This window comes from Cotesia typhae, unplaced genomic scaffold (genome assembly GCF_013202065.1).
Source record: "Cotesia typhae breed Kobodo isofemale line unplaced genomic scaffold, CoteBio_Ctyphae contig_83, whole genome shotgun sequence".
NCBI lineage: Eukaryota > Metazoa > Arthropoda > Insecta > Hymenoptera > Braconidae > Cotesia > Cotesia typhae.
Window position 1 is genome coordinate 2754278 of NW_027423769.1, and position 17911 is coordinate 2772188.

Genomic DNA, 17911 nt, shown 5'->3' on the forward strand with positions numbered 1-17911 from the left:
AATCATTAAAAAAAATCATTAGACGTTTTTATTATAAATGAGTGCAAAAAAGATTCATAATTATATTATGTATTTATTTTATGCATAGCATCTTTTTCTGGTACAACTTTCGCTACTTTTCTAAATTCTTTTGCTAATGTTTTAGGGCACTGCATCTCTGTCCAGCTGATTGGAATCAATGAAATACCTAAGAAACATTTCAAGAAATTGTAATAAATAATTATCAACAAAAACAACAATTTAAAAAATATAAATAAATAAATACCTTCTTCGCTATGAGCTAAAACTACTCCCAACTCATTTTCCGCAGTTGATAAAGAATATATGTGGGCTTCTGTCATAGGTAGCTATTATATTATATTACAATAGGAATTTTTATAGATAAAAAAAAACAACAGCGTTATTACTATTACCATTATTAAAAATTATTTACATGAATAATAAAAAGGATACAACACGAGCGAGTATAATATCACCAGGTCGGAAAGATTTATACATTTCTACTCTGTCTTTTTCAGTGGCTCGTACATCCTCTTTTCTTAAAATCCCTCTGTATGATCTAGTTAGAATAATGTCACCAATACACTTCATTATACACTTACAAAAACGTTGATTCACTTGTGTTACCATCGCGGTAACAATATCACCAGGTGCTGGAACCACACTCTGTTCTTTTGTACCATGAACTACTATCGTTTTTGTCTAAAAAAAAAAAAAAAAAAAAAAAAAAAAAAAAAAGCAGTTTTGATTAATTATTGAACTTATTAATAATTAATTTTTAAATGAAAATGAAGTTAGCTGACATTTAAAAATTTTTAGAAATTTTTTATTGAAGAAATTTCAAAGCAATTAAAAAAAAAATTCCACATGTAAAAAACTTGAAAAATTACAAGTGCAATTTCTTAGAAATATTTTTTTAATTGTAATTTAATTAAAAAAAGACCTTAAAAAATTTTAATTATGTGCTATGATGCGATTAACGATTAAAATTAATTAATTAAAAAATGATTTTGAATTCAGCAGATATCTAACAATTTAAAAAATTTTTATAACAATTACATTTACATTTTCTTCTTTAATTATTTCGACGGTACCAATCAGCTTTGAATAAATGTAACCATTTTCTTCATAAGTCCCAGAACCAGGTAAATTTAATTTGTTTGATAAACAAAGTCTTTGTCCTACCAAAAATATATAGGTTAGATTATTCGATATTGTAAAATTAAAAATAAAATAAATGTTTTTATTAAATACCTGGTATACAAATTAAAGGACTTTTTTCTTCAGCCATTGTTGATAACTTTTTGTTTATAATTTAAGTTATTTTAAAAAATATAAGCCTGTTTGTTGTTGATTCACGCACTAACCAGTTGTACGTACGTGCTATAGAGTCGGTGACAAGAATATATTTCTCCCGCACAAATTATACAAACGTAAGTACATGAAAGTATCTATAAACAAAATATACATTTCTAGGGAATATTTGTATAGGAAAAATTTGTCTATTTAAAAATAAGTTTATGTAAATTAATATTTATAAACTCCGTAAAGCTGAAATACTATAAAAATAATTATTATTATTATCAATGGTAATTTTATGATCAATACTATTATAATTAATTTATTATTTAATTATTGAATCGGTTTTATTATTAAAAATACATTTTTAATTTGTTGTTATATGATTGAGTTATTTTAATTATTGTTCATAAATTTTATTTAAAATATTTTTTTTTTTTTTTTGGTATTATTTTAATCAGCTTTCCTCAAGCCTCGTGACTTCCACGCCGACAATAATTTCGATGAGAAGTATAACGTGAATGAGTGTACTTGAAAAGCGGCTAAAATGAACGCATACCATAAAAGACCATAAGGTAAATCCTGAAATGAGATAAAAATTTTAATGCCCCTTTAATTAATAAAAATTAATTAAGTTTTTCAATATTTTTAATATTTCGTCATCAAATATCAATTTAAATAATTGTAAAGAACAATTATTGCCATAAAAAATTTTTTACCTTCCATAATAAAATATCTTCCGTTTTCCCAACAGTCAAATACACCCATACATCAGGGAGGTAATAAATAGTAGCATAAATAATTGGACCAAATCCCAAAAGACCAATTCCATACATGAAACGTGTCATTGATTTTATTTGATTCTTTTTTAATGCTGACAGACCAATAAATAGTACCAATACATTGATAACCAAATATATTCCCACCATAAAGGCTAAAATAAATAAAAATAAAATTAATATAACACTAGCTACCTCGTAATCACGATGTGACTACCGTGACTTGTGAACTATAAGTAAATAAAATTTTGCGTTATTGAATAATGATTTTTGTTAAGTTGCACTGTACTTTCTTGAATATTGACGTTATTAAAAATATAAGCTCATCCCGATGCTACATGCATCAAGAGCTTTCATTTGAGTACCCACATGCATTTTTATATATTTTTCATATATACATATATATAATATATATATAAATATATAAAATATATGAAAAATTGATGTGGGTACTCAAATGAAAGGTCTTGATGAGTATAGCTCCAGGATGAGCTTATATCGTTAAAAATATCATTAGTTGACAAGATACAAGGTCATTTCTTAATTATTAACATTTTTAAAGATATAAACTCATCCCAATGTTACACTCATCAAGAGCTTTCATTTGAGTACCCACATGATTTTTTTTATATATTTTTCATATATTTATATATATAATATATATAAATATATAAAATATATGAAAAATTGATGTGGGTACTCAAATGAAAGGTCTCGATGAGTGTAACGTCAGGGTGAGCTTATATCTTTGAACACGTCAATAGTTAAGAAAGTACAGTGCAATTTAACAAAAGTCATCATGATATATTTTAAATAAATGAAATAATTAATTATTAGAATACAATACCTTCGGCACTTGTAATTCTTCAACCTCCAATATAAATATATCTAAACGGTCTAATATATCTGGTAGTAATTTTGTAAGCATAATGAAGAATAGTAAAAAGTGAAACCATATACATTTGTTCAGTCTTGATTTATTCATAGCGCTGAAAAAAAAAAAAAAAAAAACAATCACACTTAATGAATTATCAAACAGTGCTTTTTCATAATTTTATCTAAGTAATAAATTAATGGTGATTTATTCAATTTTTATGGGCAAAATAATCGACTTTAAAATTCTAAAAAAAAATTCTACTCATTCAAGCAATAGTAGCTTATTTGGTATTTAAAAAATAAATAAGTAAGCATTCTGCAGAATTAAAATAATGAATGAATGTACACAAATAAACTTAAATGTAATCAGTGTTGAAATGAACCAGTATTATTTCTTCAATTAGAATCATTTTATGTCAGCAAATACATCACATAGATTGAATAATCTCAGATCATAATAAACAAATCATAATGTGTTTTCATCAAGTCTCTCAAATTTTTCTGTAACATTAATATGATAAAATTACTGCCCATAATTTAAATAAAAATTCCATTAATTTAATTAATTAGAAAAATATATAAAACTGAAGTTGACAGATATTAAATTTTTTTTTGGAATTTTATAGCAATTAAATTGGTAAAAAAAAAAAAATTGAATTAAAAAGTTTTACATGTTAAAATTAATAAAAATAATTTGTTAAAAAAATTTTTAAAATTGACAGCTGACCGCTAAAACTTCAGTATTATAAAAATATTGTTGTAATTAATTATTTTGATACTCACCTCGTTTGATATTGACTAGCAACTCTTTGCCTATGCGTGAAATCACTTCCATCTGTTCCTAAAGCTTGTGCTATTATACTTTTTGAAGCCATTTTATTTATTTATTTTTTATTGTAAATTTTTTTTTAAATATTAGCAAATTTATCATATAATTTAAATGTTTAAAATTAACTCAATACAATACAATTATATTCAGGAAGGTAAAAACCTATTTTTATACACGAGGTCTTATTGTCAATCGTCAAATTTTTGCTTCCGTTCATTGGAAAAATAAATTTTTATATTTATTTAATTTTTTATTTAAGCACACAGTAAATTATTAAATTAATTTCAATTTTTTTCTAAGTAATCAATTAATTTTTATAATTTCTGAACGTCATTTAATTATTTATCACTTTATTTGATATTTTCATTTTTTTACACGAAATAAACTCTATTGATAAATAAAATGGTTACTTTTTATTTTTACTGACGAACAGATGATATATTTTGTATGTATATATATAGGTATAAAACAATTCTATTTTTCAACTTGTTTCTCATTGGCTGCTATAAGTCATCAAATTTTAACCAATCATCATTTTAAATTATGCGCCACGTGGACTTTTAAATTGCCACGCGGTTTCCACGAAAAAAAGTTTTAATTCATACAGCAAAATTTTTTTACTCCAATTTTTGAAAGTCAAAAACTTTAAAAATATTAATTTTGTTTTTTAACTAAAATTTTTCTAATTAATTAATTTGTTTAATTACAATAATTCATTCACTTAAATAATTATTTAAAATATTAAAAATTATTTATATTTTAAAAATAATTTTTGTAATATTCTAATTCAGCTATACTTTCTTTAATATCATTTAAACTCCGATGATGATATTTTTTCCCGGGTGCTTCTTCAAATATTTCTGAATTCCAACGTCTAAAAATTAAAAAAATTTTATTTAGTTTTTATATCAAGTTAAACACTTGTATTTAATAATAAATTCAGTAATTAATAATTCCACGTCAAATTATTAAAAGGTTATGCTTTCCGACGTGGAATCAGAAAATCAAACGGAGCAAAGTAAGCTACATCTGAATTACTAAAACACCGTGTTAAATTAAAGCCATAAAATTTTAATTTTCAAAATCATTGTAAGGTAAAAAACCCAGTTACTGACACTTGCAATTTTATTCCAATTAGAATAATAAAATTTTCTCCAAATTTATAACTCAAAAATTATATTTATTAATTTATTGGAGTTTGCTTTTTTTAACTTCCCGCTTATTTCAAAGTAATTTTACTCACTTTGCTAATTCTTTAATAGTTGAAACATCAATGATCCGATGATGTAAATATTCATCGACAATTGGTAAATATTTCCTTAAAAAAACTCGGTCCATCCAAATGGTGTTACCCGCTAATGGTGATGTTTTTTCAATTGTATAAGTTTTCAAAAACTCTAACAATTTCTCTTCAGCATCTGTTACTGTGTATTTACTGTTTTTCACTTTATCAGTTAATCCTGACTGTAAGAAGAAAAAGAGTAAATTTAACAATGAAATTGTTCTTAATGAAACTATTTTGACTTACCAAACTATGAGTTTTTGTGCACCAACCATTCATTTTATTCAATACATCGTCAGGTTGATGTATTACTATTTGAAAATCAGGGCTTATTATTTTCAAGTTTTCAGTAGTAACTAAACAGGCTATTTCTAATATTTTATCGTTTTCAGTATCTAATCCCGTCATCTGAAAAAAAATCGATCTTTTATAATGAAAATTAAATTAGCCGACACTTAAAAATTTTTTAAATTTTGTTTTATTGAAAAAATGATTACAAAAAAATTAAAAAAAAAAAAAAAATCCTACATTTAGAAGAATTGAAAAAAGTATGTGTACAATTTTTTAAAAATTGTTGTTTGGTCTTAATTTAATTAATAAAAAATTTTTCTAAAAATCTTCACTTGTAATTTTTATTAATTTTCACACGTGGAATTTTTAATTAAATTTTTTCATAATAATAAAGATTAAAAAAAATTTTTAATGTCTGTCAACTTCAGTGTCATCAACAATATCATTTAATTAAAAAACAAAACTCAATTACCTCCATATCCATCCAGACAATATTATACTTCATTTTTAAATTCCTCGGTGGTAAATGTATTTTTCTATCTAAAACAGATAAAATTTCCATTAGTTTTTATTTAAGTAACAAAATATTAAACAAAAGTAATAATGTTCATTAAAATTAATTTAGAAGATACTTAACAATTTTTATAATTTTTTAACAAATAAATTATGGCAAAAAAATTTGACATTTAAAAATTTTTAAAAATAAAAATGCAATTTTTAAAAATAATTTTTAGAACAATTTTTTTTTTTGGTAAATAAAATTAAAAATTGTCAAGTGACTGCTAACTTTAATGTCATTAATATTTGACTCCAATTGTTACATTATGAAAGATACACTTTTTATTGATTATTCACAATATTTCAAAAATTGAAAAAAAAAAAAAAAAAAAAAAGAAAAAAACAAATTAAGAATTAAGAAAAAAATGTCATTTTGATTCATCGAAGTAAAAAAGTTTGAAGTTAGCCCACGTGATTTACCATTATTATAAAGGTTATATTTTCGGAGTTTAATATTTCTTGTCAGTAACTCAATACTTTGTTTCCAAAACATATTTAACAATTATTGACAATCTGTTTAGTAATAAAAGCTTAATTGCTCATTATATTTAGTGCGGAGTTAATGACTGTGAAAAAAAAAAAATATATATATATAAATAAAATTTTTGGTAAAAAAAAAATATGTATACACTACTTTTTTTTTTCTTTTTTTGTTTAGTCCTCTTGCTTCGATAGACACTTCGTAGACATGTGTAATTATCAAATCTAACAGAAATGAGTTTTGCGTTTGTTGCATTGGTTAGGATTTAAGTTCAATGAAAACTGCACCTTAAAGATAACAACATAAGAAAAGAAAAATGTTTTAACCAATTGCGCTTCGAATCTAGAAGAAGAAAATCGATTGAAGATAATCCTATTAAAAATTGTTTTAGAATTTTATAGCAATTAAATTATTAAAAAGTTGCAAATGTGAAAATTAATAAAAATTACAAATGAAAATTTTGAGAAGCATTTTTTATTGTAATCAATTTTTTAAAAAAACTTTTTAAATTGACAGCTGACCGCTAACTTCAGTATTATTAAAATTTTTAAAATTGACAGTTGTCAGCTAACTTCAGTGTCAGTTTATTTTAAGAAAAATTACAATTTTAATTTTTGCAACATGGCTACAACGGAATAATGAATTTTCATTGGCTAAAATAAATTAAAGGTGTGTTAAGTAGTTATTACATATGTGCTTCAATCTTTGTGTATAGTATAGTACAGTTATTATAGAACTTATAGCATACGGAGTTACTTGAAGTCAGTTTCAAATTATCAACTCCCGCGTTGCGAGCCTGTTGCCCAGTTTATTGATCTGACACGATTGAACAACCTGCATTGCTGTCATTTACCAAAACAGTTGTACCACGAACGAGTTTAATGCCGTGTCGTGTGTCATATTGGGTGCTCAAGATATCAAATTTTCGACTATTTTTTAAAAACATTAATTTTAGTTGCAATAGAACAACAAATATTTACAGAATTTCTTCACACTTTAGTGCTTAAAAACAACAATTAAATCTCAAAATCTTAAAAACTTAAATTTTTCATCAAATTCATTACTTAAGTCAACTACTGACTTAGTTTATTTAAATAAAATTTTTATTTCGAAGAAAATTTATTTTATCTGCTCAAGCATAAATTGTATAAATTGTGGCGTAGTTAAATATTCTTTTATTTGTTAATTAATTTATTGATTAACTCTTACAAAACTGATATAAAAATGTAGAAGAATATTTTTAAAATCAATAACGACGTTTATTATTTTTAATGTTAAAAAAAGTTTTAAATTTCTAGTTTATTATTTTTTTTATTTTATTTATTGACTAATTAAATTTTTTTTTTTTTATTCATTACGTTTCAATGTCATTATTGGTAATTCGAAAAGATCAATATCAGAGTAAAGTGTGAATAAATAAAAGTTTAAAATGTCGCAACATTATTGGTTCAGCTGTAATTATTATCGATAATTATGTCATTGATTTAAATTAATTTTAAAAATGTATTATTTAATTTTATCGGTCAGTCAGTAGATCTATTTATACTCAGTGGAAGTGGAATAATATTATTTGTTGTTAATGTATTAGGTATATAAATATATAAGTATTATATAGATTTATAGATGAATGTATATACACATATGTATGTGTATATATGTATCTATAAATCTCTATGTAGATAGAGATACACAGAGATAGAGAGAGAGAGAGAGAGAAAAGTATACATAGATATAATATAAATCCGTATATTAAAATATAAAATCGATGATTGAAGCAGTTAAGGAAGTAAATAACATAAATCAAATATGAAGAAGTTTACGATAAAGGGAGTGTTAGACGGTTTTCGATCGTCTGTTGCTCAACAAGTTAAACCTGATCAGGAAATCATTGAAAATTTACGAAGTGATCATTTTCAAGTCAAAAGAGTAAGTTTTTATTTATTATGAAATTAAAGTTAGCTGTCACTTGATAATTTTTTTATTTTCTTTAACAAAAAAATTTGTTCTAAAAAATTGCACTTTTAGTTTATTAAAATTTCTACAAGTCCATTTTTTTAATAATTTTTTTTTGCGATAATTTATTTAAAAAAAAAATTATTAAATATCTGCTAAATTTATTTTCATAAAAAAAATGCTTCTAAAAATTTTCACTTGTAATTTTTATTAATTTTTACAGGTGGAACTTTTTAATTAAATTGTTTTTTATAATAATTTAATTGCTATAAAATTCTAAAAAATTTTTTAACATCTGTCAATTTTAGTGTCATTATTTTTCATCATTAGTTTAGTGTAAAAATAAATAATAATAATAAATTTATATCATCAGGAGTAGTCACGGTCGTCATCATCATCATTACAGTAAATGATTTGAATTATTCATAGATACTGTTAGAGAAGATAGCTCAAATGTCTCCGACAATAAATATTTCCGACAATAAATATTTCCATTTATATTAAAAAAAATAACAACTGGGAAGCGATAAAACTAAATGAATCATGTATTAACATTTTTATTGCACAGAAACTCATCTTGTAATTACCGAAGTGTCAATATATTTATTAATAATTATTTTTTCCAGATAAATTTTATTAAGTTTTGAAAGTACGATATTACAGATATTGCCTGTAAGGTGTTTGTAAATTTTCAGAGCAAAATAATGTAGTTTTTTGTTTGTCGGTCACTAGTATATATATCATGTATAATGTGCCCTAGTGAGGTAACAGTTTTGTGCCAAGTGTGTCACTAGATTCATCTGTAAATCATTTTGGCCCACTCTGTGTTAAACTGTTTACATATATATATATATATATATATATATATATATATATATATATATATATATATATATATATATATATATATATCAGTTCTCGATAGAAAAAATAATTTATGTTCTTATTGCCCTTGCAGATTTCAGTTTCGCGCTAAAAAACAAACTCTTAAAGATTATAGCGCTCTAGGTCAACCGCAAAAAGTGCTGAAATTTAGTTTTATATCCTATTAAGTTAAATAAAAACATCACTTTCTGTGGAAAACGGAATATTATAATACGTAATTGCTACTGAATGTCATAATGTATTTTTAAAATTTATATTTGAGGTTTTTTAAAACTTTTGTTTTTAAAAAATAAAAAATTCAGCGAATATTTTATTTTTACTTGGCACAGAAAAAATTCATAAAAATTAACGAGTTTTCACAGTCGGGTTATAACGAAGATTTTATTAAGCAGTTTTCTCAACATATGTATGTACATTAAAATTTTTTTTAAAATTGACATTGTCAAATTATTTTTTTTTAATTTTCATCTTTTGATCATAAATTAATATTTTAATTTTCAGACTTATGAAATCTAAAAATTTTTTTTTACAAGTTGACTCAATTTCTATTATCGGCCGGTCAAGTATTGGAAAACAAATAGAGAAAAACCGATAATACGTTAGTTTTTCGAATTTTTTAAGGCAAAAAAATAAGTAAAGCCTTAATTAAATCTAAAATCCAAATTATATTACGATTATAATTTTTTTCTTAAGCATTAGCAAGTAAAAGAACGAAAAATGATATCTTCATGTCTTTCTATGGTTCACTGTAATATTCTAATGAATTTTATCAAGTTCTTTATAATTTTAATCTAAAAGTAATTAGTTGTAATGAGCATTTATATAGCTCGTCCGAGAGGTAACTCTGGTACAACAGTTTTCATAATCTAAATTCAGCAATTGTTTTATAAATTACAATGACTTGTCTTTTCTTCGCTTTATATTAAGTGATTAAAAATTATCGCGGATTATAATTGAAAAACCTCAAATATTTTTTAATCAAATAAACAAAAAGTATTATTTGAATGCTATTGTTTGAAAATTGTTAAAGCGTTTCTATTATTAGTAACAAACTTGTTCGCAATTTAGATTTTTTTTTTTTTATCAACAAAAACACCGCCGACGTGTTTCGTAAATCACAATTTCCAAAGCTTATCATCAGTTTCGATTACTTCTTTTTTACGTTCTAGCATTCTGAATCCTATATCGCACATAGAGAGGTAACTAGGACATTCCAATTCTCGTGTACGATTGCTCACTCGAGCCAAAGCCCAGAGTGATAAACACGCGGATTGGGATGTCCATTTCCTACGATGCGCAAACTTTTTTTTTAGACAGATCTGCAGCCGAAAGTTTAAAATGTTGAAATTGCTTGGATTGTGGGTAAACTGGCGCATGCGTTAATTTTATTTTATTCGTTTTCTTACAGATAAAAATATCGTACTGTTCAATATCCTTGACGCTAACCAGAACAAATTTTAACTTTTGATGGCGTATGATAAAAAAATTAAAATGATTACTATCTTTTAATGACTCGTGTGTAATTGAGTTTTCCATAAAAGATGTTAAAAATAATTTATTGCAAGATATATTTTAAGTCGTAATTAATTCTGTCGTTAAATTTAAAATGACTCTCGTGCAATTTCTTGAGAAGTTCATTTAAAAAATTATATCAAAGTTTAAGATTTTAGCACTTTTTAAAATAAAAATTATTATCGAAATTTTTTTTTATTCTGCTTGTTTTTACATTTAAAAAAAAAAAAAAAAAAATTCGATAGCCTTTTTCCCTTCAAAAGTTTGTCAATTGTTTACTATTGCCCTTGATTTGATTCTCGTACAATGATCCGACTTCTTTAAGAGTTTGATTAGTACTTACAAGTCAACTTCTCTAATTCAGTACCAGACTTGAATTTATTAACAGTACAAATGTAAACAGTTGTAAAAAGTTAAGATCTTGTATTGCTTATGTATGAATTGTTCTAGTGTTATTTAACTCTGTGAATTAAATAAATTGACTTAGATTGTAAATACTTCTAATGAAGTCACATGACTGTTGTTACTGCGACAATTTAATTGCTATTGAGATCACAAATAAAATTCATTTTAAATAATAATAATTAATTATTTTGATTACAGACATTTCGTCATGGTTTTCCACATCAACCAACAGCAATTGCATTTGATCCAGTGCAAAAATTAATGGCCATTGGTACTAAGACCGGATCATTAAGATTGTATCCTTATCTAAAACAAAATAACAATTATTTTAATATTATATATTTTTGTCTAATTTTTTGAGAAAAAAAATTTTTTTCTTAACTATAAAAAATAATAGACTTGGAAGACCTGGTGTGGATGTTAATATTAAACATGAAGGTGGTGCGGCTGTTATTCAACTTGAATTTCTTGTCAATGAAGGTGCCCTGATTTCCGTAACTGCAGATGACATGTTACATCTGTGGAATTTGAGACAGAAAATTCCTCAAGTTATCCAGAGTCTTAAATTTCAACGTGAGAGGTAAGCTACTTAAAAGCTACTGTACTTTCTTAAATATTGACGTTTTTAAAGATATAAGCTCATCCTAATGTTACACTCATCAAGAGCTTTTATTTGAGTACCCACATGCATTTTTGATATATTTTTCATAAATACATATATATATATATATATATATATATATATATATATATATATATATATATATATATATAAATATATAAATATATGAAAAATTGATGTGGGTACTTAAATGAAAGGTCTTGATGAGTGTAACATCGGGATGAGCTTATATCTTTAAAAATGTCAATAGTTCACGAGATACCAGGTCATTTCTTAATTATGTATCTAGAGATATATTTTCGAATGCAACGTAAATTGACTATCGGTGAGAATGATATGAAACCATGAAAAGGCACAACTCCCAGTCAAAATTTTTCCAACGATACCAAATTTAACTATTTGTACAATTTGTCTTTTTTATTTGACTAGCTTTTCGAGAGTCTATTTAGACAAGAGTTGATGATTCAAGTGTAGCAGATAATGGGAAAATTAATTGGTATTGAGAAAAAAGTGACGGATAAAAAGAGTGAAAATCTGAAGAGGGGCTGATAGCTAAAATTAGATATAATAGTATTGATAATTTTTAATTAAAATAATAGGAAAAAAAAAACTAGTCTTCTCTTTTAGTAAAACTGAATTAGCGAGATGAACAATGAATGATCATTATTTATAAAGAGATTAATTTTGTCATCATGAAATTGAATTTATGTGAACGTAAATTATGATTTCATTGATCCACCTAGCCTCCTATACGTCAACCAAAGCCACAAGCGTTGAAAGCACAAAGTGGTCGGTAAGAATGAATTTATTCATGATGTTTTAAACGTCGTTGCGGTATGCTTATGAAATTAGTTGGAGGACGCCGAAGTTTTCGATAGTGACTAAAAGTTTGCACTTTACAGGAAGATTAAAAATTTTCCTTTACATGCAAACATTTCGCATCCAAAATGGAAAAGTTTGCTTTGAAAAGTTAGCGTTTAACGTCAAAGTGAATCCAATTATCTTACTTTTTTATTTTTGTAAAGAAAATTGAAAATTTTCCTGAATTTAATGTTACTGAATCATTTTTGAAAGTCACGTTTTTTTAAATATCCATCAAGGATCTGGAAAGCTATCTCAACTTTTAATTTATCCGGGTATACACACGTAACTAATCTTAAACTTTTTAATGACTGAAATGAGATTTGACACCAACTTAGATCAATTTACCTTGCATAGAAGAACTTGAGTCAACTTTGATTCTTTAAAAATTGAAAAAGTTTTGAAAATCCAAAAGTGCACGACTCATAATGCTTATTTAATTATGAAATATTAATAAAATAAATAATTTGAAAAAAATATACATAGAGTCGTGCAATTTATCGATCGAGTACCCTTTAAGTTATTTTCACCTTTAAAACTAAACGTAGACACTCGATGAAAGCTCGACTTTTAAAATTGAATTTAAAACAATAATTTGCTAAATTTTTGAAAATTTTCGATTTTTTGTCAAAAGTTGAAAAATTTATACTTATATCACAACTTATAACACAGTTCAAGTTATGACACAGTTTTCAAGATGTTAAAGAACAATGAATTAGTAATCGATTTATAAGTGGAAGTATAGTCAACTAGAATTGATATTTTTCTGAGAATTTGTTATAGTTATTCAGTACGAAATGAATAAAATTAATTCAGTTGATTGTAAAGAAGCTCACTTGGAATTTATCTCCACTTTCCTAGTTTTATCGGGTTTAATCTATTTTATTTTTATAATTAAATTTACATTAAATTTTTTGATTATCAGTTTTTGATGAAAATTAATTTCTACTTCAAAAAACAAATTTAAGGGAGCAAGAGGGTGAACTTAGTATTTTATTACGAAGAAAAAAATGAGATTTTTTTTATTTTTTTCTCAGAATCTAAGAGATTTATGGTCAATTTTTCAAGGTATTTTTCTGAGGTACAAAAATTACAATAGGGTCAAAAAGAAAAATAAATTTTTCTGAATTTGTTATAATTATAGGGTGAGGGTGAATCTATCTAGATTTATTCATTGTTCTTCGAGGTCTTGGCCAGAGATTGGATGTGCACGGTATAACATTTTTACGAGGGTTATTGTAGTCATAAATCACATCAAGTGCATTATTATAACTTATGACTATAATTCGGTAATGGAAAACATGATTGATTGCCACCTAATATGTAGCTTATGCAATTACTTAGAGATTAATTGTGATATCATAATGATCAAATAAATTATTTTCGCTGTAATAATAAGAAATTTACCTTCGATAACATTAACAAGTCAGAACAATAATTATAATAAATTAGCAACCTCGCAGTCACTATAAATAAATAAAACTTTGCTTTATTAAATAATTTTAATGACTTTTGTTAAATTACACTGTACTTTCTTAACTATTGACATTTTTAAATATATAAGCTCATCCTGATGTTACACTGGTCAAGAGCTTTCATTTGAGTACTCACATGCATTTTTAATATATTTTCATATATACATATATATAATATATATATATACATATTATTCTGTCTAATTTGTCTAAAAGTAGCTATATCGATCAAAGTTACGTGCTTTTAAAATTTTAGATCAATTTATGTAAGCGTTCGCGTGTAATAATAAATTATAAACTTTTTAATGAAATTGATGGATAAAATCTTTTGAAATGTTACATAAGTAAAGATTATCAGCGGCTATTTTTCCCGGCGTTACAAAAATGACCCTCATACAGACTATAATTTTCAATTTATATAATTTTCAATGTCAAAAAATAAGTAGCGGGTTAATATATTTCATAAGTTTTTGAATTAAGTATAGAATCTCAATTTAAATTGAAATCACATTAACAAACACACATTGTTCTACTTTGCATTAAAGTTTTTAATTTCCCGTTCGGAAAGAATTTTTTTGCAGAAAAAGTCTCGCCTTTTATAATCAGTGAAGCTGTTCTCCATGAACAAAATGTGTGTAGTTTTTAGCGCGTTTTGTTTCTAAATAAAAAAATTTTTATTTATATTTTTGTTCTTCTCTTTTTTCTGTATTCAATTCTTGGTATTTTGTTCGCAGGATAACGTCAATCCATCTGCCGTTACAAAGCAAGTGGCTGTATGTTGGTACTGAAAGGGAAACATTCATGTGCTTCACATCGAGACCTTTGTTTTATCTGGTTACGTGATCAACTGGAACAAAGCTATAGAAGTGTAAGTATCATCAATATTTCTTATTCTATCCAACGAACTACCGATGTTTAATAATCACAATACCTAGCAGTATATTGCTAAATGTGCATAATGTTTATAAGGTGGCTAAAAACTAGGTATATTCCGCTTATATGTAGAAGAAGATATACTACTATACGTGTATGTGATACCTTTAGGAGAACTAATTTATACTTGCACGTGTATAACCTTGACCTTTTTCCCATGTGCTTATTAACTTATATCACAGAAAGTCCAACAATTTTATAGAAAATCAAATCACTATCAGTTATATTGTTTATAATAACATTTTATATCATGCCAACTTCCAATCACAAATATATTGGCTTTGCTTATTTAATTTTTCCTTACACTTTTGAATAACTTGTTGTCATTTTGCCCTTGGATACTTCAATGGACTTTTATAGACTTTTTAATCAGATCATATAAATTGTGTTAATTTTAGTAAAGTTTATAATTAATCAATAAGACTCTTGCAATGTATTGAAAGCTTCTTGCTCTCCTTTGTAAAACTTTTTTAAAAGCTGCTTCAAGCGCGTTTCACAGTTTAATCGTGAAATTTTAAGCTTTAGATCTTTGCAATTTAAAAATAGTTTTTCTTAAAAGTTCACTAAAAATTTGTGAATTAAAAAAATCGAAATTAATATTTTTAATTCAATTTTGGCTCTCATGTTTTTGGATAAAATTTTTATTTTATTTTATTTTTTTTTATGTTTTTAATATATTTTTTTTTTTTTGAAAAGTAAATAAAAAAAAAAACGAATAATTAAAAAATAAATTTTTCTTGAACATAAACGGAAAATGATTTAGAAATTTTTTTCTTGAATTGATTAGCAAAGCAAATACTTTCATTAAAATTTGTTGTGACCTTTTTGAATTTCACCGAAATAATTTTACTAAATCTCAAAAATACAATTTCCAAAAATGGTTTATTTTAAAACCACTTTATCCATCGACTCTATAATCTAATCTTCTGAAAAAACATTTTCAAGTGACGCAAGCCCCATTAAAGTAAATTCAATAAAACAATTCGATTTTACTTTGTGGTAAAATTGAGTTGAAAGAAATTTTTGTCAGCTTGATGGTTTCTATATAATTATTGGAACATTATAATTTATGTCTCTAAATAGATTTTTTTATGTATCATGTTCCACTTAGCTATCAACTTACTAAACATCTAAAACATTTATGTAAATATTTAAAAGTACTGTAAGCGTAAAGTCAATGAAAGATCTGAAAAAAATTTTAAAAAGCTCTTTAGTTTGTCAACTCACTCCGTTGACAGATTGCTTCCAGAGCAAACATGCTCTTCAATAATCCATCGATCCACTAACAAATTACCCTTGCAGCTTGTTTAGCTCTGTTTACTATTACACGCTCTTCAGATATTAATTACCACCCACAGTCAGTAGACGAACCCTTTTTATAGATTTGTCAGAGTGAAGTTGGGTCTTGTTGTAACCAAAATCAAATTAATGATTAATTTAACAAAAACAGGTACACAACGTTTTGACTGTCTAATTACAATCTGACTGAGTTACTTTGTGAGAATATAAATTTGTGATGGCTGATTGTGTTTTATACATTATAGATCAAAGTCGTTGTACGAATTAGAGAAACAAGCAACCAATAAGCATTTAAAATGAGAATTTATAAAATTAACTTGCAGAATTTTATTGTTCAAACTGAAAAATTAATTTTGATGAAAATTTTTGAGTCAAACAAATTTGACAAATAAAAATTTAATCAGTTGTTTATTAAAATTTAGTGGTACTAGTTAGACTTGAAGCAAAATATTTTTTACCTGTATTCATTTCAAAGCAAACTTTGGCTACTTTATTTTAACCCCTGACAGGCAAACATCTAAACAATTTATCTTTGATAAAAATGAGTGTAAAGAAAAATAGTACAATTTAATTTTAAGTATTGAATAGAGGCAAAAATTTTTTTTTTGTTTTTAAATTAAAGCTCAAATATTTCTACGAAAGATAGAAATAATTTTTTTTTTATTAAATTTTATTTTTGGTCACAAGAGGTGATTTTTTGGGAATTTTTTTGACAGGGAAAATAAAGGAATTTGGGGATCGGATTTTTTTTTATTTTATTAAGGGTGCATTAAAGATTATTACCCTAAATTTTTATTAAAAAATATTTAATTATTACAAAGTTATTAACAATCTCGTAGAGCTGTAGAAAAAATTTCCCCCTCCATCTGAAAATAAAAACCCAGACTGCTTTTTAATCATTAAGGATGTAGTTATCGTCGCACATACAAAATTTAAAAAATTTTTGTTTTAAAGATTTTTTTAGCCGCGTTAAAACAAAAAAAAAGTAAGAATAGTGAAAAAATTTTCAATCATTCGCCATTTATTTTAAAATTAAAATTTTCTAATGAAGTTACATTTTAGGGGTGGGTACTTTTTATTCAGTTTGCCTGTCAAGGGTTAATTGACATTTTCTTGGTGATGCTTATGACAAAATTTTTTGAATCCGTTAAAAGTTGAATATAATTCTATATTTTTTAGATTTTTAAAACTTACTTTTAGTATAAAGAAAATCAAACTTTTTTATATGCAATTGTGCTGAAAAAGAAATCCGCTTTGTCAGCGTTTATTCTCATTTGGTAGCAAGAATTAAGTAAACTTGCCATAAGAACACACATTTGTAGATATTGATCAGCAAAGTAGTAGAGTTGACGATTCATGTCATCCCAGAGAGAATTCAAACGCTAACAATATCATTTCAAGACTACTTTGCTTGCGGTTTCTTCATTCAAGCAAAGCACCAAAACTGATATTTTTTATTTTCCTGATGAGCGGTTCTATACAAAATGTTGTACTGATTTCAGTCAGTTCGGTTAGGACCTGTGTTTTTTAAAGCTCAAGGTTTTGCTGTACAATAGAAAGTTAGTCTATTG

At 25.2% G+C, this 17911-nt stretch overlaps 4 protein-coding genes across 6 annotated transcripts in view; 1 reads left to right on the forward strand and 3 right to left on the reverse strand.

Annotated features, from left to right (window-relative positions):
* Positions 1–53: 53 nt before the first annotated feature.
* Positions 54–1414, reverse strand: Csl4 (exosome component 1 Csl4). 2 transcript variants are annotated; one of them, XM_074252011.1, is made up of 5 exons: positions 1255–1414; positions 1066–1181; positions 454–702; positions 266–347; positions 54–187 (listed from the first exon to the last, which is right to left on the reverse strand). In XM_074252011.1, exons 1-5 carry the CDS (start codon positions 1289–1291, stop codon positions 66–68), a joined length of 606 nt encoding a protein of 201 aa, XP_074108112.1. In that variant the 5' UTR covers positions 1292–1414; the 3' UTR covers positions 54–65. The 2 variants fall into 2 exon arrangements, with proteins under 2 accessions (XP_074108112.1, XP_074108111.1); XM_074252010.1 differs by having other exon boundaries at positions 1060–1181.
* Positions 1415–1616: 202 nt separating this feature from the next.
* Positions 1617–3879, reverse strand: Jagn (jagunal). The gene is given in 5 exon segments (XM_074252012.1): positions 1617–1881; positions 2019–2209; positions 2212–2233; positions 2926–3067; positions 3738–3879. Coding segments are annotated over 5 exon segments (576 nt in total). The 5' UTR covers positions 3830–3879; the 3' UTR covers positions 1617–1752.
* Positions 3880–4113: 234 nt separating this feature from the next.
* Positions 4114–6630, reverse strand: LOC141533239 (putative oligoribonuclease). Of its 2 annotated transcripts, XM_074252008.1 has the most exons (6): positions 6549–6582; positions 6335–6480; positions 5829–5896; positions 5312–5473; positions 5027–5247; positions 4114–4657 (listed from the first exon to the last, which is right to left on the reverse strand). In XM_074252008.1, the coding sequence occupies exons 2-6, from the start codon at positions 6405–6407 to the stop codon at positions 4543–4545; spliced, it is 639 nt and encodes a 212-aa protein (XP_074108109.1). In that variant the 5' UTR covers positions 6408–6480; positions 6549–6582; the 3' UTR covers positions 4114–4542. The 2 variants fall into 2 exon arrangements, with proteins under 2 accessions (XP_074108109.1, XP_074108110.1); XM_074252009.1 differs by lacking the exon at positions 6335–6480 and having other exon boundaries at positions 6549–6630.
* A 563-nt stretch (positions 6631–7193) lies between these two features.
* Tomosyn (syntaxin-binding protein tomosyn) overlaps positions 7194–17911 on the forward strand; it is a 43479-nt gene continuing 32761 nt past the window's right edge. Inside the window, 5 exon segments of the mRNA XM_074251840.1 lie at positions 7194–8321; positions 11349–11446; positions 11548–11730; positions 14843–14895; positions 14898–14976. Of these exon segments, the coding sequence (XP_074107941.1) occupies positions 8202–8321; positions 11349–11446; positions 11548–11730; positions 14843–14895; positions 14898–14976 (533 nt within the window). The 5' untranslated portion in view covers positions 7194–8201.